Genomic DNA, 23,929 nt, shown 5'->3' on the forward strand with positions numbered 1-23,929 from the left:
AGCGTGTCTGTGACTATTTGAAGTGCCGCCTTCTCTAGATGGGCTTGCGCCATCCTGTTCCACCGAGTTTGGGTCTGAGTAGCCCAAAAAGGCTTCCCAGGTGGTATTAGCAGTAAAGAGCCTGCCCACCAGTGCAGGAGATCTGAGATGTGGGTTCAATCCCTGGGTTGGGAAGATCCCCCTGAAGGAGGAAATGGCAACCCACTCCAGTGTTCTTGCCTGGAGAATCCCATGGACAGAGGAGTCTCGCAGACTACAGTCCATGGGATTGCAAAGAGTCGGACATGACTGAAGCCACTTAGCATGCACGTGAGTAGAAGGACATGCCTTTGTAGGGAGATGACCCACTGGGGCCAGTCTCTCCCAAGAAGCCCCTCCTGAAGGGTGGTTATGTAGCACAGGCTTGCATGCCTCCAGTGACAGGGAACTCACTGCTTCCTGGGCAACCTGATGGATTTGCAAGGTTTCTGTTAAGCCTGGACCTTCCCAGGTTGGATGCTATAGTGAGTTCTCTCCACTTTGTGCCCCCTTTATGGAGGCAACTGACTTGTCAATGAAGCTGAGTGCTCCAGGCCTGCTAGCCTTGACCCTCCTCTCCTGTTCCCTCCCAGCCTGGGCTGTTTTGGGTGCACCTTCTCTCTGGACATTATCCTTGAAGTTCCCATCTGCCAGCCCCTCCTCAGCCTTCCAAACTTGGCCCACACCTCTCTTCCTTTGGATGGTGCCCTGACCCCCACCAAGCCCGGCCTGGGTCACAGACACTTGTAGCAACCTGCACCTTCTCAGCCCTGAAGTTTGATTCTCTCTCCCACTCAGTCCCCTCCTCCATGAGGGGAGGGGCCCTGGATGTATGTCTCACTAGTTGTATCCCAAATGTCAAACAAAGTGAGGACACAATAAATATTTGTTGAGTGAACCAATTGCCAAGTGAATTCTTCTATAAAGTTCCCTACTAGCACCAGTGCTTGGCCTGGGAGCACCAGAGGGCACTCCTGACCTGTCAGGCACCAGCTGACTCCTGTCCTTCTGGGCCACACCTTGGGTGCTGGGGATACTTCTTTGGGAGGGGCTCCTTCAGCCTCAAGGGCTCCCCTGCTGGGGTTGGTGATCACTGTGGTTGAAGGAACTGTCACTCACTGAACCCCATCTGTATGTCCAGTGCTAGGGCGCTCATGGGGTCATTTAAATGGCTCCCCAGACGCCTGAAGAGGGGTCACATGGTCTATGGAGCCCCAAAGCCCACTCTCTCTCCACTGCATGGGCAGGACAGAGGGCCAGTCCCTGATTTCAGGAGGATACTGTGTGGACCAGCTTCAAACTCCAAATACCTGCTTTCTTTCAAGTCTACTCACTTGGAAGACCTGAGTTTGCCCCAGTGGCCTAGTGCAGGTCTGTGAACATGCTGTTCCTGGCAATGTGGTGAGGGTGCTTCGCTGCCTGGGGAGAAAGGGGGGTCAGAGACCAGCCTGGAGGGCATCACTCTGCAAAGGTGTCACAGGAACACCTGCAAAGAGCCGGACAAACCTCTGCTGGCCTCCCATGGGCTGCTCCTGCTGTAAGCAATCCCAGAACTAGACATGGGAAGATGGTACCTCCCTTGGAGGTTTGTAATAGGAGCAGGGGGCTCCTAGGCCACTGCCTGGAAGATGCAAAATGCTTGCAAGGGTAAGTAGGGCTTCTAGAGACCAGGGGCAGGAGCAGCAGCTCAACCCTCTGTTCTTTTGGTTGCTCCACGTGTGATACTTGAGGGACATGGGCCCAAGGCAAGGAGCCCAGGTCCAGGAGCACCTGTACTGGGCTTTTGAGGGTACCCTGGGGAAGAGGAAGGGAAAGTCAGCATGGTGGCCTTTTCCCTGGGGCCCAACTGTGGTTCCCCATGGTTCCAATCTGGGGACCATTAGCAGGGGCTGCTCAGGAAATCTGCTTTCATTTGCTCCACCCAGAATCTGGAGAACTGGGGAGCAGCCCTGCAGGGGTCAGATGAAAATGAGATGTGGAATGCTTAAGTCCAAACACAGATGAATTTGGGATATTACAGATGAATTATTTAACTAATTACATTTTTACAATCAAAGCTGTTTTTGAACTATGAGGGTGCAAAGAAGCCTATGAATGCATGGTGCCTGGTGGTCCTTTTTTTGTTCACTTGATTAATTCCAAACAGTCTGAGTTATTCGTTTCAAAATTGGTCCCAGGCAGAGGCCCTGTCTCCTATCCCGCATTTCAGTGCAGGGCTTGTGCTGGTCTCCTGGGGCCTAGGCTGTCGACGCCCCCCATGACTGACTCTGCATGCAATGGGCAGCTCTGCCTGCCCTTCACCCCGCCCCGGTTGGAGCATGCTTGGGTAACTGGCTGCTGCCAAGCATGAGGAGTTCTGGTTTTGGTCTCTCACCTGTCAGCATCAGGCTGCAACTCCTGCCAGCCTTCTCTTCTCCAGTCTTCCCTCTTTCATCTCATCCTTACTGGGACTTGTTTCAGCCGCTTGATGTTGATAGCCACCTTCTGTCTGGACCTCCCCCACACCCTGCCCCTGTCTCTGCCCTGTAGCCAGGGAGGCCTTTCCAGTATACACATCTGTCTTCATCCCTCTGGGTGAGTGGGGGCCCTTCGTTTAGTGTCATCCTCCTCTTTCCTGCCCTTCCGCAGGGTCGCCATCCGCTGGCACGTGGGCCACACTTTGGCCCTGCATTCTCACTGTGCCTGTGTTGGTCCTGCATGGAATGCCTAGCTACCCCGTCCCCCTGTCAACTCCTACTCATCCCTCAAAACAGGCCCCAACTGTGAGGCCTCCCCTGTCCCAGGAGGAGTTAGCTCCTCCTTCCTCAGTGGGGTCCGGGGCCTTGTCTGGCTGCATTACAGCCTTACCCGCTGTGGCATAAAGATCTCTGTGTGGGAAGGTCTAGAGAGCCTTCAGGAGGAAGCCAGGCCCCTCGTGCTTGCCACTGTGAGAGCCGGCAAAGGGGCAGGGCCACTCTAAGCTTCGGTTTTTTCAGTCCACAAAACGGGCACAAGTCGTGGTGTCCAGGGATAGGATGTACTCTGAAACTGTGAAGGGCTGCCCAGATCCGATCCCTCATGTTTTCATCCAGGCCAAGTTTCACACTGCAAATGTGGACAGAAGGGCTAAGTGGATGCCTAGGGGCAGGGGCGGGGAGGGGGTCAATTATGGCTGTGGTCTCCCTGCTTCCTTCAGCTGCTCCTGGCCAGGGAAATGGAATTAGACATTTCATCATAAGGAAGATTTCCCCCCTCTTGCTACCACGAATTTCTAATAATTAGGGCCTGTTTTGAGGGATGAGTAGGAGTTTGACAGATACATGGATGAGGAAAAGGAGAGAAGATGGGATGAAGACATTTTCTTCTTTAAGTTAGACCTTGTTTTCTGTTTTGTTTTTTTAATGGAAAGCAGGAAAGGGTCCTAACAATTTGATAATGGGGGAGGGGTGGTGGAATGGGGTGAGAATCCCAGGGCCAGATAGAAACAGGGATGAGGAGGAGAACATTCACTCTAAATATCTGTTTCTCTGGGTGATGAGAGGAGAAAGACCCTTCTGCCAGTGCACAGACAGTCTGAGCCCTGATCTGCTGCTGCAGTCAGCTTACTGATAGGGTGGCTGGTGTGATGGAGAGTCTGCAGGCTTTGTGCTAACTCAGGCTTTGCCATGAGGGTGGGCCTGGTATCTCAGCCAAGTCCTATCATGGACTGAGCCCAGCTTCCTCCTCTGTGCAGCAAGGCCAAGACCATCAATCTCTCAGGGTGTGAACATGGGCCAGCATGTCTCCAGCAAACACTCAGTCCATGCACTTACAGTCCTTATAGTTCCTGGCATGTTGGAAAAGCCTCTGGCGGGGGATGGGAGTGGACAGTCCCATAGCTCAGCAGGTAAAGAACACACCTCCCAATGCAGAAGACCCAGGAGAGGCAGGTTGCATCCCTGGGTTGGGAAGATCCCCTGGAAGAGGAAATGGCAACCCCCTCCAGTATTCTTGCTGAAAAATCCTATGGACAGAGGAGCCTGGTAGGCTATGATCCAAAGGGTCACAAACAGCTGGTCATGACTGAGCGACTAAGCACTGGAAGGAGAGAGTCTTCCAGCATTTGTCGAGGCAGCCTGCCCCTGTGGACAGGTGGTTTCAGTAAACACAGAGCCAGGTTTTCTTGGCCTCCTGCCTCGGTCAGCCTCTCACCATGACCTACAAGATTCTACTCCATGCAGCCCTGGAGACCTCTCCAACTCCCCCTTCTACCATTTCCTGGCACTTGCTCACTCACTCCCGCCTATTGGCCTCACACACACTCTGGACACACGACACATGCTTCAGTCTCATGACCTGTGCACTTTTTCCTCGGCCAGGAGCATGTCTCACACCTCTCCAAACTGTGACATCTTTTCATCATATGAGCTTCAGTTCAAATGTCATCTTCCCCAAGAGCTTTCTGATAATCCACATTATCCCACCCAGGCAGCCCTCTCATCACGTTCCCTGCTTTATTCTCTGTCTAGGACATTTTACTGTTTTATTGGTTTCTTTTCTTTGTTTCTCTCATCACTGCAGGGAGGGGCCTTGTCACTCCTGTTTGGCACTAGTCCAAAGACCCAGGAAACTGTCTGGTAGAGAGACGATGGCCGACGGTGTTTCTGAAGTGGGCACACTCCCCTATTCCAGGGACTCTGCACCACTGGCCCTCAGTGGGCTTCATCATTTCTATGTGCCTCTGGCCTCACAGCCTATCACTCTCCTCATACATTCAAATACACAAATCTTAAGCTCTGGAAAATTTACTAAATACACATTTTCAGTAACTATTTAAACAGTGTTCTGAAGGTGTAAAACAAACCCGAAAGTCATTAAAGCTCAGTGTTAAGAGTTAAAAAGTCCAAATACCAAAAGAAGAGGAAATGTGAGGATTTTGATGTTGTAAATAGGAGATGGTGAGAAGTTTTCTATGCGAAAGTCAAGGTGTAGACAAGGCTGAACCTTGCATGAGGGACAAGTCTTTTTGTCCTAGACAGAAGCCACAGTTTGGAGAGGAAAAAGGAGAGTGTTGTAAGAAACTTCCAGGAAGGCCACAGCGGCTCCTAGTTGTCCCTTCCTCTCTATCCCATGGTAAATTGGCTGTTGGCTACCCCTCCCCCATAGTTCCCCAAAGACTGCAACTGGGTCTGATTCTCATCGTGCTACCCTCATACACAACACACCTCTGGGATTTGTTAAGCAGAGCCAATTCTGCTATTTATGAGATGGCAAACTCACTTTATCAACATGAATGCTGATTACTACCCCTAAATATAAAAGTGCTGCATCAAGGGCTCCTCTACAGGTCCCACCTTGGACTGGCAATGTTCTGAGTTTAAAATTCCCCCTGTGCTGCTCATTTCATGATGTCTGCTGTCCCTGGATCAACTGAAACTTGAAAATTCTTAAATGCCTGGTGATCTCTTGAAATTCTATCCCTGTAATTCCACGTTCTACCACCAGATGGCAGTTAGGACTACATGAATTTTATCAAAACTAATTTCATCTGCGATTGCTTCTAATGAAAACATACTCGAAATTAAAACAAGATACATACTTACACTTACATCCATAAATTTTCACCTATCATATTGGCATAGATTTAAAAGTATAATACCCTTGATTGGCCAAGGCTTTGGGAAACAAGTAGCGTTCATGTGCCGTTGGTGGGAATGTAAATCAGCACAGCCTTTGGGGGGGCAATTTGGCAGTACACATCAAAAGCCTTAAACATGTGCAAACCCTTTGGGCCAGCAAGTCAACTTCTAGACGTTTATTCTAAGGAGATAATTACGGAAATAAGCTTAGATTTATTCCCATCATGTTGACTACAAGAGTGAAAGATTGTCAATATAAATAACATGACTTGGGAATTGGTTAAATCAATTATAGATATGGCAAAATGCTATGCAGCTATTACCCTCTATAAAATTTTTTTAATGATGTAGGAAACTCTCATTCTATATTAAGTGAAAAAAATAGGTCACAAAAAAGTATGTCCATTGTAATGTCATTTTTATAATAATAAAAATAAAAACAAACTTGTATACAAGAAGTATGGGAAGAACAAACACCAAAATATTGAGTGGACTTATCTGTGGGTGGTAGGATTACGGATACTTGCTTTTTTCTTTTTGTGCTTTTCTCTATTTTGGGAAGGTTTTTATAAAAAACATGCTTCTTTCGTCATCAGCAGAGAGCTATTCATTAACCCTTGCAGTAGAAAAGGACAGGCTGGCCTCTGTATAGGGAGACTGTGGACAAGGTGACCACGGGCCCTTTTCGGTCCACAACCTGCCCCATGTACATACTCAGCTTCTATGCCCCTGTCCCTCTGCTGCCCCTACTGGGTCCACATATGGACTTCAGCTGCTCTCCTCACAGGGTGGGGAGGGGCACCCGGGATTAACCCAGAACACACAGCTGGCACAGTCTCCACCACAGCCACCCTGCTTAAGTCTTTTCTTGCTCTTACTTCCCTTTAGGAAGTGACATGTTTTTAGCACAAAGGAAAAGAAAAACCTCCCTGAGGCTGGTCTTGAAGTTCACTAAATTGCAGAAAAAAGCCCCTAAAACTTTTTCTAAAACTGACAATTCTCAGGGTTTCAGTAAAACTTTTACAACTTTGAAATGCTTATTTAACCTGTTGTTGGTAGCCCACTAGAAGCTCTGCTCAAGTTAACGACAAGGGTAATCTCCTTTACTCTCTTCTGATGTCTATGTCAGAAGCCTTTTCTGTTTCCTTTCAATAAACTTCCTCACTGCAAAAAAAAAAAAAAAGAAAGAAAACTGACTGCTCTCAAAGCCACTTTCCTTTCTAAATGCTGCCAATGTGTGTCGGTGGATAAATTTCCTAAGCCTGTCTTTCTTTCCATCAAGGTTGTGTGAGGTGAGGAAGATAGAGGTATTATTGAGGGGCTGTCACCTGACATCCTACACTTGGGCTCTGGGTGTATTCTCCCATTTAAACCTTTAGCTCTGTCGATGTGTTTTCCCCAGGTTCCAAGTACCCTAGTTCGCCCAGCTGAGCCAGGATAGGACTTGGGTCAGACAGATTCAAAGCCTGCGAATACTCAGCACATGAGGTGCCTCTCGGGCGGCCAGCCCCCTCACGCTAGAGGTCACCTTACCCCTGGGTGACCACATGGAACTGTCTGTAAGCAGAGCCCGGGCTGGAAGCTAGGGCCTTCATCAGCTGAGAGGTCCGAATTTCAGCCTAAAACACATGGACCCTGAGCCTGCAGAATTCCCTTCCAACCTCCCCCAGCCCACATAGGTCTGCTTCCCTCCTATGGAGGGAAGCCAGGCAGGGTGTCACCTTCACCCTGGGGGCCCACTAAAGGGACAGCCTCGGAGGCTTGGAACAAGGGTGCTCAGAAGCACACAGCTGGTTGAGCTGACTGGCTCCCAGCACTGGAGGCATGGACACCTTGAACTCAGCAGCAAGTAAGGCCAGCCCACCCAGGGAAGTTGCCCACATCTGTGTGGAATGGTGCATGCATGCTAAGTCACTTCAGCTTGTCCGACTCTTTGTGACCCCATGGACTGCAGCCTGCCAGGCTCCTCTGTCCATGGGATTCTTCAGGCAAGAATACTGGAGTGGGTTGCCGTTTCCTCTTCCAGGGGATCTTCCTGACCCAGGGATCCAACCTGCATCTCTCATGTCTCCTGTATTGGCAGGAGGGTTCTTTATCACTAGCGGGACATGGGAATTCAGAAGTGAGGAGTTGCATGCAAACTGGGGATGGGTGACTGCGGGAAAAGGAGCAACGCAGCCCTGGGGTAACTGTGGGTGTGATACCAGCTTCTCACCCAGCCCAGTCTGCTCGGGGCTACCCAGAGACAAGAAGCCTAAGGGGCCAAGGGCACAACGGCACAGGCTGCCAGCGCTGCCTGCAAACAGGCAGTGGGGAGGGCTTGCTGGGCTCTAACCTGTTTCCTTTCCAGAAAGCTCCCAACTTCATACCGGGTGAACACACCTCTCCTTTGGCCTCTTCATCTCAGATTCACAGACCCTATCTCTGACCTGGGCTCAGCACCAAAAACCTCACACGCTATATGCTTAGTTGCTCAGTCGTGTCCAACTCTGGGACCCCATGGACAGTAGCCCGCCAGACTCCTGTTCATGGGGATTCTCCAGGCAAGAATACTGGAGTGGGTTACTATGCCTTCCTCCAGGGGATCTTCCCAACCCAGGGATCAAACCCAGGTCTCCTCCATTGCAGGCAGATTCTTTACCAGTTGAGCTACCAGGGAAGCTCCAAATCCCAGGCTTAATTTCCTGCCAGCCCTATAACAACCCCACTCACTTGGCCACTGTTTACTGCGATCTCACTTTACCTAATCCCAGCTCTCTTCTTCACATGGAAGGAAACAGATTCTTAGTGCTACTGAGGGGCTTGCCCCTGCCTCACAGCTAGTGAGTGGGATTCAATTCCCAGCTGCCGAACTCTGCAGGGAGACTCTGGCCCGTCACCCACAGAGCCTGCTGACCATCCCCACAGCCTGCTCTGTCCTGGGAGGAAAGGCAGGGATGGCAGCAGAGGGAGTTGAGGCTCTGTGGGAGGCAGACTGGACCCTCTGGCAGCTGGTGTAGAGCTCCCTGCCCCTTACCCAGGCTAAATGACTTCCACAGTCAGCCAGCAGCCTCTCTGATGCTCACAGCCAGGGAGAAAGAACCTCTGGGTGTCATGCGCTCAGAGGAGACAGTAATAGGGGAAGAGCCACTACTCACTCCCCTGGGGCTAACCTGGTGGCTCAGTGGTAAGGAATCTGCCTGCCAATGCAGGAGACACAGGTTCAATCCCTGGTCCGGGAAGATCCCACGTGCCTCGGAGCAATTAAGCCCGTGCACCACATTGCTGAATCTGTGCTCTAGACTCCGGGAACCGCAACTGAGCCCACGTGCAGCAGCTACTGAAACCCGCGTACCCTAAAGCCTGTGCTCAACAAGAGAGGTCACCACAACGAGAAGCCTACACACTTCAGCAAAGAGTAGTCCCCGCTCTTCACAACTAGAGAAAAGCCCGCGAAGCAACGAAGACCCAGCCCAGCCAAAAAAACAGTAACCCTGGGTGTAAAAGGCAACAAGGTAATGCCAGGAGTGGTTCTGTCGGAAACTGTCCTGAGCTCCTGGGCTAGTGAAGCGAGTGGGCCCAAGACATGAAGGTGAAATATTCTAGCAAAAGCTTCTAGTTCCCCAAGACCCTGGCTGCCATGTCTGGGAATGTGAGGCCTGACTCCTTCCTCCCGCATCAGGAAAAGTTGCTGGGGAGGTGGTGGCGCCCTGACCCGCCGTGTGCTCCTGCGGGATGAAGGTGGATCGTGGCTGGCTTCACATTTCATTCTTAACCCACGCAGGGCTGGGCGTTTCTAATCTGAGGGTCCAGGCTGCTTGCTGCTGGGGGAGCTGCCCTGGCCAGCCAGGAGGTTCCAAACTCCACTCTGGACTCAGAATGGACCACTCCAGACATGAGGGAAATGCCCCCTAAATTTCCATCAAGTCTTGTAGGCCAGGTTTGTGACACATTTTGTGCAGCTATCACCTCCTCTGCCTTAATTAATCCCAGCTCCAATGCTATAAGGGAGGCTTTGAATCACCCTGGGTCACAAAGCAGGAAACTGAAGCTCACAGAGGGCCAGAGCCTTCCCCAAGGTCATCCATATATGAGACAGCAGTGTTGGAACCCATGCTCAGGTCTCCCTGATGCTTGGGGCTGGAGTGCCCTCCACAGCCTCCTTGGAAGGCGACTTCTGCAAGACTGGGGGGCCCACCTTCTGCCCCTGCCTTCCCCTGCCAGCCCATCCTGAGTGTGGACAGAGCTGGCCACTAGAGAGGTCCCTGAATTTATCGACGTTTACCCTCCCTGCATCCTCCTGGCAGGATGGTCCTTGTACTCCCCTTCACCGGGCTCAACCCCTGCTCTGTCTTTATCAGAACTTCTGGATACTGCTGTCACGGGCAGGACCCCACAGCGGCACAACCTCATGTCACCGTGCTTCCGCTGTGGTGCTCACTCGGCTCAGGCTGGGGACGTCCATTCCAGGTATAAGCTAGCTGTTAGGTTTAACTGTAAAAGATCTGAGAAGTAATGACTCCAAAGAGGCCAAACAGGAACCAACCAGTCTCCGGTTCTGGAGCGGTGACAGGACATGGGGGGCTGGGACAGGGAGTCTCCTGTTCCCTGGGAAGAGGATGACATCCAAGCCCGAGGGGTAGCACTCACTCCATGGTCAAGGACTGGACCCTGGGCTCAGGGCTGACACACTGGCTGGGAAGAGCAGTGTTGGGTGGTCTCAGCATGCCCATGAGACTCTTGAAGGCTATTTGATTTGTCTGCAGGGCTGCTGGAGGGGCAGATGGTTCCTGCCAGGACAGGGCCTTGCAGACCCGCACATTTTGCAACTCCACAGAACTAACACTAATCCATCCACAGAGAGACTGTGGCCACTGAGGAGCAGAGCTGGAGGAGCGGGAGGAGAGGGGTGCAGACAGTTAAATAAAGGCACAGAGGAAGAAGATTGGCTAGAGAGTGAAGGGCAAAGAGAGAAAAAAAAATAAATGGCAAATTACCGGGTAGCCATCTCGTCCCGATTGCCCCTGTGGTAATTAATATGTCGTTAATAATTAGACCTTCGGTAGAAAAACCATATGGCAACACTTAGAACTCAATCAGGGCCCCAGATCCCCCTCGCCCCTGTGTCTGTGGGGTTTGCAGCAGATGCTGCTGATGGACTCCTTCAAGGGGGAACGCAAGGCTGGAGCAGGTCTGGGGGATGGAGCACCCAGTCCCCACCTCCTCGACCTGGCTGGAGGGGTCACCAGGGCACACACCACAATGTCTTCCTCACGTCACCTGAGGCACATGGCAAGGACCTTGTGGAGTTCTAGGAGGTGGCATCCTAGCTACCACGGACAACGCTCCTTCATGGGCCTCACGGGTTTCCTCTCTGTTGCCCCTGGGAATGGGGTGACCCGAGGAAGACAGCCTTTGGAAGTCAGAGGTATGGGGACACGTTGACTGCTACCGGATGCTTCTCTGACTCCATGTGCTTGCAGTAGTGGCTGCCCAGACACTGGGCCACACATCGGCCTCCACTTCAGGTTGCCATGGTAGCTATGGAGCCACCTTCCAGAATCCCATGGGGTCTTTGCCACGTGCAGCTTGAGAACTCTGCATCTGTTTAATTCACTTAGTCATTTTACAGCCAGGTTGAAAAACACAAACATACACACAACAAGACAAATTTGCTCCATAGCCCTCTGCGTTCTGCACTTTGGCGAGTTCACACAGGCTAGCCTCCACATGACAGGAATGACTCAACTGCGTAAAACTGCTCTTGGCCCATAAATCTACACATTCCGGCTTTCTTCCTCAATGGGGTGCTGCTACATGCACCAAGATGTTCCGATTCTGAAGGGTGCGGATTGGGAAATGAATCATGGTTAAGTTGAAGTAAAAATGAAGCTGCTCATCTGAAAGGAATTCCTTTAGAAGGTTAATTTTGGCTCAAGCAGACCGTCATTGTGTTTCTTGAATGAATTCATTGGGATTTATCAGGCTCTGAAAAACTGCCAAGATGAATCAAAGGCGAACTTGTCATGGGTCTTGGAGAAGGAATGGGATTTCTGGGGCTGCTGTGGATCCAGTAGCCACCCTCTCCCTCACATCCTTCTCCAACTCAGCACCCTTACTGGCCAGCTGTATTCTCAAGGTCTCTGTTGCCCTATCCAGAGAGTTAAATATTTTGGCAAAGAAGGAAAACAGACCCCAGAATCTAGTGGTTAAGCCCCACTTATTCTTGACATATTTGCCTGATTTCAGAGTCCTTTCTGCCAAAGCACGTGAGATGAAAATGTTTATGCAGATCAACTGCTGCAGAAGGGTTAGGAAATACAGGCATAGTGCTTGCGCTTCTGTGCAACAAGTTAAAAAACTTGAGCCAGAGATGTTGATGAGGAGCAGCCAGGTTTGTGGCAGCTCTCTTGGAAGGATAATGGTCACAGGATGCTTCACTGGGCAAGTCAAGTACATGAATCCTGTGCTTGCATTCATCTACAAATGCCAAAAGAACATGTCCCTGGCTGAGACTGAACTTTTTGTAAAGAATACACCTCTCTAATCAAATATTCTTTTCATAGAAGTGCTACACAGAGAGAAAACAAAATATCTTATCTTTCAGGAGGAGAGAACATAGTCCAGGACACTTACAGGAGGACCTGCAAAACACAAGCAGAGAAGCCATAGTAAGTATCAAAGGGAGAGAGGGTCCCCTCACCCTGGCCAGCCCCTTCCTTGCACAGCTCCCGGTCACCCCTCCTTGCAAGGCTTTGATGCTGTTGTCAGCACCAAGGCCAAGTGTCAGGGCAGAGGGAGCACCTCTGCCCTTGGAGGGACTGGATGGGCATGTGCGTGGTGATGACAATCCAGCAAGTTCTGGTTTGTGCATTTATGACACGAGGCTGCTGTGGCTTCCTGCTTGGGGGCACCGTGTTGGGCTTTGGCAGGCAGATCTGTTCCTTCTTGAAGAATACATTTTGGAGCTCAATGGGAGTTGGTTCATTTCTGTGGAAAGGGAGATACTTGAGAAAGAAAACATTTTGGGCAGAGGGAAGAATACTCCTAACAGGCACTGGATATGTGCTTGTGTGGCTGAGCAGATGTGTAAGGAGGTGGAGGGGGGCCCATAGCCCAGCTCTGGGGTTAGCGGTGCCGAGCCTGGCTGTGTGTAGGGAAATTTGAAGGGGGCCAGTCTGGAAGCACAGGTGGCAGCTCCAGGAAGGCTGGTGCAGCAAGCTGAAGCTTGCCCCATGGAGCACATGCAGGTGTTCCTCACCTTAGAGTGCCCAAACCACCCTGCCCAGCCATGACAGCATTTGACCTACTCAGTAATCTCCGAGGTACGACAAACATACCCATGCAGCAGATGACAACACAGAGGCTCAGAGCGAAAGAAGTGACTCATCTAAGGACACGCTGTTGGTTAGGGGTGGAATTTATGCCTGAAGGAAGTCTCCCGATTCTCAGATCCTACACACATTCCACTAAAAGCCACAGTGCTGCCAAACCATTGACTCCTCTGCTTGCTCCTCTGTAACCCCAGACCTCAGTAGGGCGAGGCCAGAACACAGAGACGGCCCTCGGCAGTCAGCCACCCCCACATTTTCATGGGTCAGTGTTGGGTGCAGGTATGAAGGAGGCCAAGATCTCTGACTCACAGAATTCTCCTTGGATGGATTGATACTTGAGAAAACGACACAGGAAGGAAGCACAAGAAGCTCCCAGCACATCATGAGAGACCAGAGCCAGACTGGGCGGACTTGGGACGGGAGGCTAGGCTGAGTCCAGAGGGTGAGGCATGGTTATCTGGCAGAGGAAGGGCTCCAAACACACCAAGTCACTGGGCATCTAGGCTTGAGGCAAAGCTGAGCCGGCTGCAGGAGGGCAAGACCTGGGGAGAAGGCAAGTCAGCCAGACCACAATGTCTTGTCTCCATGTCATCATCTGGGGGTGGGGGGTGTGATCTGAAGGACAGTGGGGGCCACTGAAGGTTTCTGCACAGAGGAGTGATTTGAGGGGGTAAAAGTGGGCTTGAGGATGTGTTGCAGTTGTCCCCCTGTAGGTGACAGTGGCCTGGACTTGGGGACTGGCAGAGGAGATGAAGAAAAGTGAGTCAGATGGACTTGCCAGTGAGGGCAGACAGAACTTGCTCATGGATTTAATGGTGGAGGGTGAGTGAAGAGGTGATGGGACAGAGAAAGGAGAGAGATGAGACAAAGCTTTTTTGCTTCAGAAATTGATGCATGATGTGCTAATGTCTGAGAATGTAACCTGATTGGGGTGGGTGTGTTCTGTGCATACCCTAAATCTAGACTGGGGAGGGGCGGGTTGTTGGCCATGTGGACATCTGCACTGCTGGTATCTCACTTTCAGACAATTGCCCCACTCTCTGTTTTACCAAAAAGAGAAAAGCCACCAGATGGACTTACTATCACCTTTCTGATGCCACACGCACACACCTGCCCGCACCTTCACCTGTGCCTGGCCTACTCCGTGTTTGGTCAACTCTGATAGAAGACGTGTTCACATATTGAGGTATGGGGAAGTCATTCTGGCTTATACATGTTAACTTGGATTTTCTGCTAACTAAAACATCCTATTTATGGCCAATCAAAGTACACTGTACCTCTGCTTTAATTATTAAAGAAAAGGATGCATTGACAAGAAGTAAAGACTGTTCATGTTAAAAATAAAGAGCAAATGCATCCCCTCCTGGGATGCCAATGCTGGTACTCTTTTGACAAGACAGCTTCCCAGGTGCCAAGGCCATACTGACCCACCGCGTACCTGCTGATCTGTTTTATTTTTAAACCTTGAAAGAATGTATCCCTGACTTGTTTGAGGTTCTTTGTTCTTTTTTAAAACACAACATGATTATATTTGAATATACAACCAAAATACAAAACACCATAGTAAACTGATGGAAATGAAATATGGTAGTTCATTTGCACTGCATGAAAACAGCTAATATCCCTAGTTACGAGTTCTTAGAAACCAGTAACAAAGACACTGATATACCAAGGAAAATGAAAAAAAAAAAAAAAAAGAAAATGAAATAACAAAGTGACTAGTAAGGATTAAGCATATGTGAAGATTACTGAGCTGAATTAAAACAGAAGAAAAGCAATTTCTTTGTAATATCACATTGCCAAAGATTAAAAATGTAACATTTGTGCAGTTTCAGGAAACATACCCATATAAACACTGGGGGAAAAGATTGATGAAGTCCTATCTATATAGTAGGGAAAAATATTATAATTTAATTATATAATCTATAATTCTAAGTTCAAACTCAGTCCAAATTCTGAGTGTGGACTCAGAATTATAAAATTTGGGTATCCTTAGTCTTAGCAGTTTCAATTTATTGGAATTATTTCTACAAATTAGTCAGATAAATTTAATCTATATAAACCATGTTTACCACATAGAAAATTTGTAGCTAATATACATACCCTCAAAATGACATGTATATTAATTTATCAATAAATCCAGAAGGATGTGCACAAGATTTCATTAATAGTAGATAACACAGATAGAAGTGGCAGAATTAGAGGACGAAAAAAGCCATTTAATAAGTAAAATATTACACTTCACAAATTGCCATATCCTTTGAAATCTTGAAAAAGATGATTTTTTATGAATTAATTTTAAATTTCCCAGTGATAAGTTAAAAATTTAAATATATGCAGCTACGGGAGCATTGAAATGAAGCCTTGAAGATACACCATCCCGAGCAGTGTAACAATATCTCCATCATTCAAGCTCCTGAGATATAGTCCAATGGCAGCAATAAAACAGTCAACTTGCCTGGTTACTATTCTCTCCAGTATCACCCTTTAGGTCACTTTCAAACTTGAGCCTTCTCAGCCTGTTTTCTGATCTACTGCTGCTGCTGCTAAGTCGCTTCAGTCATGTCTGACTCTGTGAGACCCCATAGACAGCAGCCCACCAGGCTACCCTATCCCTGGGATTCTTCAGGCAAGAACACTGGAGTGGGTTGCCATTTCCTTCTCCAATGCATGAAAGTGAAAAGTGAAAGTGAAGCCGCTCAGTCGTGTCCGACTCTTCGCGACCCCATGGACTGCAGCCCACCAGGCTCCTCCGCCCATGGGATTTTCCAGGCAAGAGAACTGGAGTGGGGTGCCATTGCCTTCTCCGTTTCTGATCTGCAGGGAGTGTCTATTGCAACACATTGATGAGGACTCTCCATACTTTATGAAGACTGTCTTTGGCTTTACTGAAGATGGTGGTAGAAGCAGTGGCATCAGTTTCCCTATTTAGTCATCACAATCATTATCACCAAGGGGGTTCTCATGGGCCCAGAGGTGGGGGTGAAGAGCATTTGGAATGAGGAATACTGCATCAGGTCTGGTGGCACCAATTGCTGAGATTAGAAACGAAGAAGACAAAAGTATCTTCTCTTGGAACTGCCGTCTCCCTGTGGTTTACAGTTGGGATTTATACGTTAAGGAACTCCAAAGGGAGAGAAATATCCCCGATGATGACAGATATCTCAGATTATTTAGGTCTTTCTTTCATCATGTTCACCTCAAATCCCATCTTCTCCCTTCTTTCTGTGGATAAGCGAATACTCTTGTCTCACCGTGTACAGTTCTCTGCCGCACTAGTATCTAAGTCACAGGCTCTTCAGGATCACTCAAAAACTATTCGTAACAGTCACTGGGAGTACGGAGTTGGATACAATAGCCCAGCACTTCCAAGATGTCAATAGGTAACGATGAAGACAGGCACACAAAATGGTTGTATCTTTAAAACACCCTCTGTTGTTTATATGTTGCTTTAAAAATTCTAAAGGCAGAAAATAGCAGCAGTCCCTTCTTTTCTGATCTATTAATACAGTAAAATTTTGCTATGTTTTTCCAGACAACTTTCTATTCAATAATTCGCATATGCATTTTTAGATTGTCATGTAGCGATAGACAAATCTATAAACAGTGTTTTAGTATTTTACTTACGCATGTGCAAAGATTTTTAAAAGAACACTAAAATAATCACCGTTTTAGTTAACACTAATGAGTTAGCATTACTGAACTCTATTATCAGGTTAGAATAAACACATTCTTTAGGAATAGTAATCACTAATATTTCAAATAGAAAAACCTGAAGCATATGGACACACCTCATTGCATACATTTAGTTGACATTTGTACAAAAACGACAATTTAAAAAACCAACTTTGGACTTCCCTGGTAGTGCAGTGGCTAAGACTCTGGGCTCCCAATGCAGAGGGCCTGGGTTCAATCCCTGGGTGTGGAACCAGAGCCCATATGCCACAACTAAGGCCCCAGCGCAATCAAATGAATAAAAATAAGTAAATATGAAAAAAATCAACTTAAAACACCCTTCAAAATCAGAATAGCTTTTCAGTGCTTGAATGATATTCATACGAATAAGCTATCATTACAATTGTTCTTTTAATGGAGGGTCTTCGTTCTGACATGACAGAAAAGTGTGCTGAAAACCATGCTTCTCTGAGGCGGTTTCTCAGAATTATCTGGGAGGCTGGCTTCCAGGCTACCATCCTCACTTTGGCTCAAATAAAACTCTTTTCTATTCCTTTTATAGACTGTTTATTGATTATTTTTGTGGACAACTCAGAGGAGCTGACCCACCTCCTCTTTCCTGGGACCCTGCTGTCCCCACGCTCCCCCAGTCACCGTCAAGCCTGACTTTCAAGCATAGCCTTCCCCATAGATCTGAACATGAGAAACCACCCTTCACTGCACGGCCTCCTCTGTTCCTGCCCCAGCTCCTCTCTCCCTCACAGATGCACTGCTAGAAAGAGGGGTCTCCTCTTGCTCACCTTCCGTTCACTGCATGACCCTCCGATTTGGATTTCATTCCTACTTCTCCATCAAAATGGCACTCACCAAATTTCCAAGGACCTCCTCCAATCAATAATCCTGACAAGGATTTCTTCTCCTTGAACTTATCTTCTACCTCCTTCTAGAAGCGCTCTCCTTCTTTGGCTTCCAAGATGACACGTCCTTCCACCTCCCTGACTGTTCAGCCGCCTCAGTCTCCTCTCCCAGCCCCACATGCTGAGGCTCCTCAAGGTTCAAGTCTAAGGTTTCTTTTCTTCAGTTATCTGCTCATCAGTCTCCTCTCTCCATCTTCCCCAAAGAGCTCTTTCACACTCATGGCTACACTAGGTGGAAGTGTCCCAAGTGTATATCTCCAGTGCTGACCATACCTCAAAGTCCAGGCTCCCTTTCTGAGCTGCCCGCTTGATTTCCCCTTGAATAATCCCATGATTCCTTAAACCAGAATGCATAGTCATGGTCATGATTTTCTGCCCTCACACATGCTCCTCTCCAGCTTCTGAACTCAGTGGATGTCATCCCCTCCTTTCCAGCTGGTGAACAGGAAAATGAGGAGTCCTCCTTGACACGATCTATTTGGCACATCCCCTGCTTGTTTCTCTGGAGCTCATCCACTTGGGTCTCTCCCTAGTACCACAACCTCATCCATGTTACCAGCGTCTCCTGACTGCTGCAGTAGCTTCTTCACCCATCTCCCACTTCACTCATCCCACAGACATTCACTGAGTGCCCACCATTCCAGACACTCTTCTGGGAAAGTGGGATACAGCAGTGAAAGTGACAAGCGTCCCTGTCCTAAGGAGTATCCCTGCTAGTGAGGGGACAGCTGAGATACAATAAGCATAAACAATGGTGCTTCACCCGGAAAAGGATAGTGTCATGGAAAGAGAGAGGCAGCGGGACAGGGTATTTCCAGGATGAGAAGTACAGCAGCAGTTTGCACAATGGAAGTCATCAGCAGGAAGGGGAAGACCTGATGTGTTGGAGAAAGGGGGATTCCTGGAACGGTGCCCTTGAGGAGGCAAGACGGACTGGCACTGGCACAGCTGTCGGGGGGAGCCTGGACAAGCCATCTGTGGAAATGGGCAGGGAGGGAGAGCATGCAGGGGTGTGGCCGTGCAGGTGGGATTTGTGGACGTTCTCCTCCAACTGCCCTAACTGTGCCGGTGAAGTAGGAACTGAGGCCGTGAGTGACAAGTGAGGATTAAGTGGCTGAGGGTGTGAGGGGCTTCTATGAGGTTATCAAGATCCCCAGGAGTTCACCTAGAAGTGGTGTTGGAAAGAGGACTGGAGACCCAGGAACTGAAACCCACTAGCTGTGAAAGTGATGTGCCTGGGATCAGAGACAGCCTCAAATATGTAGACCTCATGTTCTCCAGTCTCCATTCAGAGGCTGTCCGATCTGCAAGTCTGATCATGGCCTGTCCCTCCACTCCTCACTTTCCCATTGTTTTTAAAACAGAGGCTCAGATCCAAAGCCCTGTCTTCACTGTGGGCTGACCATGCCTCTTCACCTGAGCCCATCGAACTGCTGGCATGAGAGCTGTTATTAATAGAAGGTGGTGGGTAGGCTAGTGGTTACTGGGACTAAGTCAGGTTGGATTCATACCACTGCATGAATCAGGATAAATTCCAAAAGGATCAAAGATTTACAAGCGTCAAAAAAAATCATAAAAATCCTAAAGGAAAATGTGGGGAAATTTCTTTCTAACCACGGAGAGGAGCAAGCTTTCCCAAGTACAGTTCATAACTTAGAAGCTATGCCATAAAGTCAGATCCAACCATATAAAAGCAAAAATGTTTGCAAGGCAGAAAGTCAAAAGCCAGAGTGGAAACATTCCCAACTTATGTCACAAAGGCTAGATAGTTGGATATAAAAGTATTCCTAAAAATCCATAATGTCAATAAGATGTTGTGAAATCAGTTTTTGTATTGTTATAAACCACAATAAAATATCCACAGTCCAAAAAAAAAAAGTATTCCTAAAAATCAACTCTAAAAACATCAATAATCTAACAGAAAAATGGTCAAAAGATATGAATAGGGAGTACACAGAAAATATAGCCCTTAAGTATGTGAAACAAGAAATCTTTATTCTCAATAAGAGAAAGTTAAAACTATATCATATCAGATGAGAAAAAGTGAAAAAATCTGATGGCTTATCATGTCAAGGGAAATGAGGACAGCCACCTCACACATTGGTTGGGAGGATAAATTGGTATATTCTCTGTAGAGAGTTGGCAATACTAATTAAGATGTGAAATTTTTGTACCAATTGCTACAATGATTCTCCTATAAATGAATTCCATAGATACATTAACATATGCATAAGATGAAAGGTGTATAAGAATCTCACTGCAGAACTGGTTGAGATAGTAAAGACATTAGAAATAGCACAAGTGGAATGGCTTAAAGAAATGATGGGATGCTTATGAAAGTGGGATACTAAGCAGCTCTGAAAAAGACTAAAGTAGTTCTGTATGTTCTGACATGGTATATTGTTACATTAAAAAAAAGGCATATAACATTATATTAATAGGTAGCCATTTATAATAAAAAAATTGGTAGACTTTTGTTTGTATAAATGTGGAACATCTCCATGTGGTCAGAAGAATTTGCATTAAGTTGCTTTCGAGTAGGGGAATAGTTGAGAGAACAGGAGAGGTGGGGAGAGACATCTTTTCACCACGGACTCTTCGATGCCATCGGATACACATGTGTAGCTCCCAAGTCAGACAAAGCAATAACTTTAACTTAAAAATGGCTGGATTCAGCACTTGTGTTTTTGTCTGGTCCTCCAGCTTTTGCTGCCTTTCCTCACACTCACTTCTAAGCTCCCTTCAATAAAGCTCAGACTGTGATTATCATTCTGAGGGCCTGGGCGCCTGAGATAGGAGCCTGTGGCCTGGTGTAAGGTTCAGCTCAGGAGATGGAGGAGGAGCTGCAATAGTGACCATCACTATTAAAGACCTCAACAGCTCCTTGTATACTTAAAAGCTGTATTTTCTGTGTATTCTCTATTCATATCTTTTGACCATTTTTCTATTAGATTATTGACATTTTTAGAGTGGATTTGTAAGAATACTTTTGTATCCAACTACACAGGCCAGAGACTATAAAACTCTCAGAGGAAAACATCGGCAGAACACTCTCTGACATTAATTGCGCAAGATCTTTTTCAATTCATCTCCCAGAAAAATGGAAATAAGAAAAAAAATAAGCAAATAGGACCTACTTAAACTCAAAATATATGCAGGTTAGGAAGCAACAGTTAGAACTGGACATGGAACAACAGACTGGTTCCAAATAGGAAAAGGAGTACATCAAGGCTGTATATTGTCACCCTGCTTATTTAACTTATATGCAGAGTACATCATAAGAAACGCTGGGCTGGAAGAAGCACAAGCTGGAATCAAGATTGCTGGGAGAAATATCAATCACCTCAGACATGCAGATGACACCACCCTTATGGCAGAAAGTGAAGAGGAACTCAAAAGCCTCTTGATGAAAGTGAAAGAGGAGAGTGAAAAAGTTGGCTTAAAGCTCAACATTCAGAAAACTAAGATCATGGCATCCAGTCCCATCACTTCATGGCAAATAGATGGGGAAACAGTGGAAACAGTGACAAACTTTATATTTTGGAGCTCCAAAATCACTGCAGATGGTGACTGCAGCCATGAAATTCAAAAACGCTTGCTCCTTGGAAGGAAAGTTATGACCAACCTAGACAGCATGTTAAAAAGCAGTGTCATTTCTTTACCAACAAAGGTCCATCTAGTCAAAGCTATGGTTTTCCCAATGGTCATGCATGGATGTGAGAGTTGGACTATAAAGAAAGCTGAGTGCCGAAGAATTGATGCTTTTGAACTGTGGTGTTGGAGAAGACTCTTGAGAGTCCCTTGGACTTCAAGGAGATCCAACAAGTCCATTCTAAAGGAACTGAGTCCTGAATGTTCATTGGAAGGACTGATGCTGAAGCTGAAACTCCAATACTTTGGCCACCTGATGTGAAGAACTGACTCATTGGAAAAGACTCTGATGCTGGGAGGGATTGGGGGCAGGAGGAGAAGGGGATGACAGAGGATGAGATGGCTGGATGGCATCACCGACTCGATGGACGTGAGTTTGAGTGAACTCCTGGAGTTGGTGATGGACAGGTGCTGCAATTCATGGGGTTGCAAAGAGCTGGACACGACTGAGCGACTGAACTTAACTGAAACTCAAAAGTTTTTGCACAGCAAAGGAAATAATAAACAAAATGAAAAGACAACACACAGGCTTGGAGAAAATATTTGAAAATGATGTGACTGACAAGGGATTAGTCTCCACAATTTACAAACAGCTCATCATCAAAACAAACAATCCAATCAAAAATAGGCAGAAGACCTAAATAGACATTTCTCCGAAGAAGACATACAGATGGCCAATATACACATAAAAGATGTTCAGCATTTCTCTAGTCATTCAATTCAGTTCAGTCGCTCAGTCGTGTCTGACTCTTTGTGACTCCATGAATTGCAGCATGCCAGGCCTCCCTGTCCTTCACCAACTCCCGGAGTTCGCTCAAACTCACGTCCTTCAAGTCGGTAATGCCATCCAGCCATCTCATCCTCTGTCATCCCCTTCTCCTCCTGCCCCCAATCCCTCCCAGCATCAAAGTCTTTTCCAATGAGTCAGCTCTTTGCATGAGGTGGCCAAAGTATTAGAGTTTAGGCTTTAGCATCAGTCCTTCCAAAGTACACCCAGGACTGATCTTTAGAATGGACTGGTTGGATCTCTTTGCAGTCCAAGGGACTCTCAAGAGTCTTCTCCAACACCACAGTTCAAAAGCATCAATTCATCGGCACTCAGCTTTCTTCACAGTCCACCTCTCACATCCATACATAACCACTGGAAAAACCATAGCCTTGACTAGACGGACATTTGTTGGCAAAGTAATGTCTCTGCTTTTAAATATGCTATCTAGGTTGGTCATAACTTTCCTTTCAAGCTGTAAGCGTCTTTTAATTTCATGGCTGTAATCACCATCTGCAGTGATTTTGGAGCCCCCTAAGAATAAAGTCTGACACTGTTTCCACTGTTTCCCCATCTATTTCCCATGAAGTGATGGGACCAGAATCCGTGATCTTCGTTTTCTGAATGTTGAGCTTTAAGCCAACTTTTTCACTCTCCTCTTTTACTTTCATCAAGAGGCTTTTTAGTTCCTCTTCACTTTCTGCCATAAGGGTGGTGTCATCTGCGTATCTGAGGTTATTGAGATTTCTCCCAGCAATCTTGATTCCAGCTTGTGTTTCTTCCAGTCCAGCGTTTCTCATGATGTACTCTGCATAGATGTTAAACAGGCAGGGTGACAATATACAGCCTTGATGTACTCCTTTTCCTATTTGGAACCAGTCTGTTGTTCCATGTCCAGTTCTAACTGTTGCTTCCTGACCTGCATACAGGTCTCTCAAGAGGCAGGTCAGGTGGTCTGGTATTCCCATCTTTTTCAGAATTTTCCACAGCTTATTGTGATCCACACAATCAAAGGCTTTGGCATAGTCAATAGAGCAGAAATCAATGTTTTTCTGGAACTCTCTAGTTATTAGAGAAATGCAAATCAAAACTACAATGAGATATCACCTCACACTGGTCAGAAAGGTTATCATCAAAAAATCCACAAACAATAAATGATGGACAGTGTGTGGAGAGAAGGGAACCCCCCTACACTGATGGTGGGAATGTAAATTGATATAGCCACTATGGAGAACAGTATGGAGGTTCCTTCAAAACTAAAAATAGAGCTACAATAAGACACTGCAGTCCCACTCCTGGGCATATATTTGGAGAAAAAACATGATCCAAAAGGGTACATGCACCCCAATGTTCATTGCAGCACTGTTTACAACAGCCAAGACATTTTAGCAACCTAAGTGCCCACTGATCAAGGAATGGGTAAAGATGTCGTACATATATACAATGGAATATTACTCAGTCATTAAAAAGAATGAACAAAGGCCATTTGTAGCAACATGGATGGACCTAGGGATTGTCATACTGAGTGAAGTAAGTCAGACAGGGAAGGAGAAATATCATATGCCATCCCTTATATGTGGGAAAAGAAATGATACAAATGAACTTACTTACAAAACAGAAAGAGACTCACAGACTTAGGAAATGAACTTATGATTGCCGGGAGTGGGGGTGGGGCGAGGGACCTAGTTAGGGACCTTGGGAAGATCATATACACATTCAAAATGGATAACCAACAAGGACTTATTGTATCGAAAATGGCACTCTACTCAATGTTATGTGCCAGCCTGGATGGGAGTGGGGTTTAGGGGAGAACAGATACATGTATATGTACGGCTGAGTCCCTTTGCTGTTCACCTGAAACTCCCACAACATTGTTAATCCGCTATACCCCAATACAAACTAAAAATTTTCAGTTTGGAAGAAAAACATAGGCAGAACACTCTCTGACATAAATTGCAGCAAATTCTTTTTCAATTTATGTCTCAGAAAAAT

General features: G+C 47.1%; 1 protein-coding gene across 1 annotated transcript in view; it reads right to left on the minus strand.

The window, feature by feature from the left end:
* COL23A1 (collagen type XXIII alpha 1 chain) overlaps positions 1-23,929 on the minus strand; it is a 386,867-nt gene that overhangs the window by 42,714 nt on the left and 320,224 nt on the right. Inside the window, exons 4-5 of the mRNA XM_052642950.1 lie at positions 12,231-12,238; positions 10,592-10,618 (exon numbers count right to left, since the gene is read on the minus strand). Coding sequence (XP_052498910.1) covers positions 10,592-10,618; positions 12,231-12,238 — 35 coding nt within the window. The remainder of the gene's footprint in view (positions 1-10,591; positions 10,619-12,230; positions 12,239-23,929) is intronic.

This window comes from Budorcas taxicolor, chromosome 7 (genome assembly GCF_023091745.1).
Source record: "Budorcas taxicolor isolate Tak-1 chromosome 7, Takin1.1, whole genome shotgun sequence".
Classification (NCBI taxonomy): Eukaryota; Metazoa; Chordata; class Mammalia; order Artiodactyla; family Bovidae; genus Budorcas; species Budorcas taxicolor.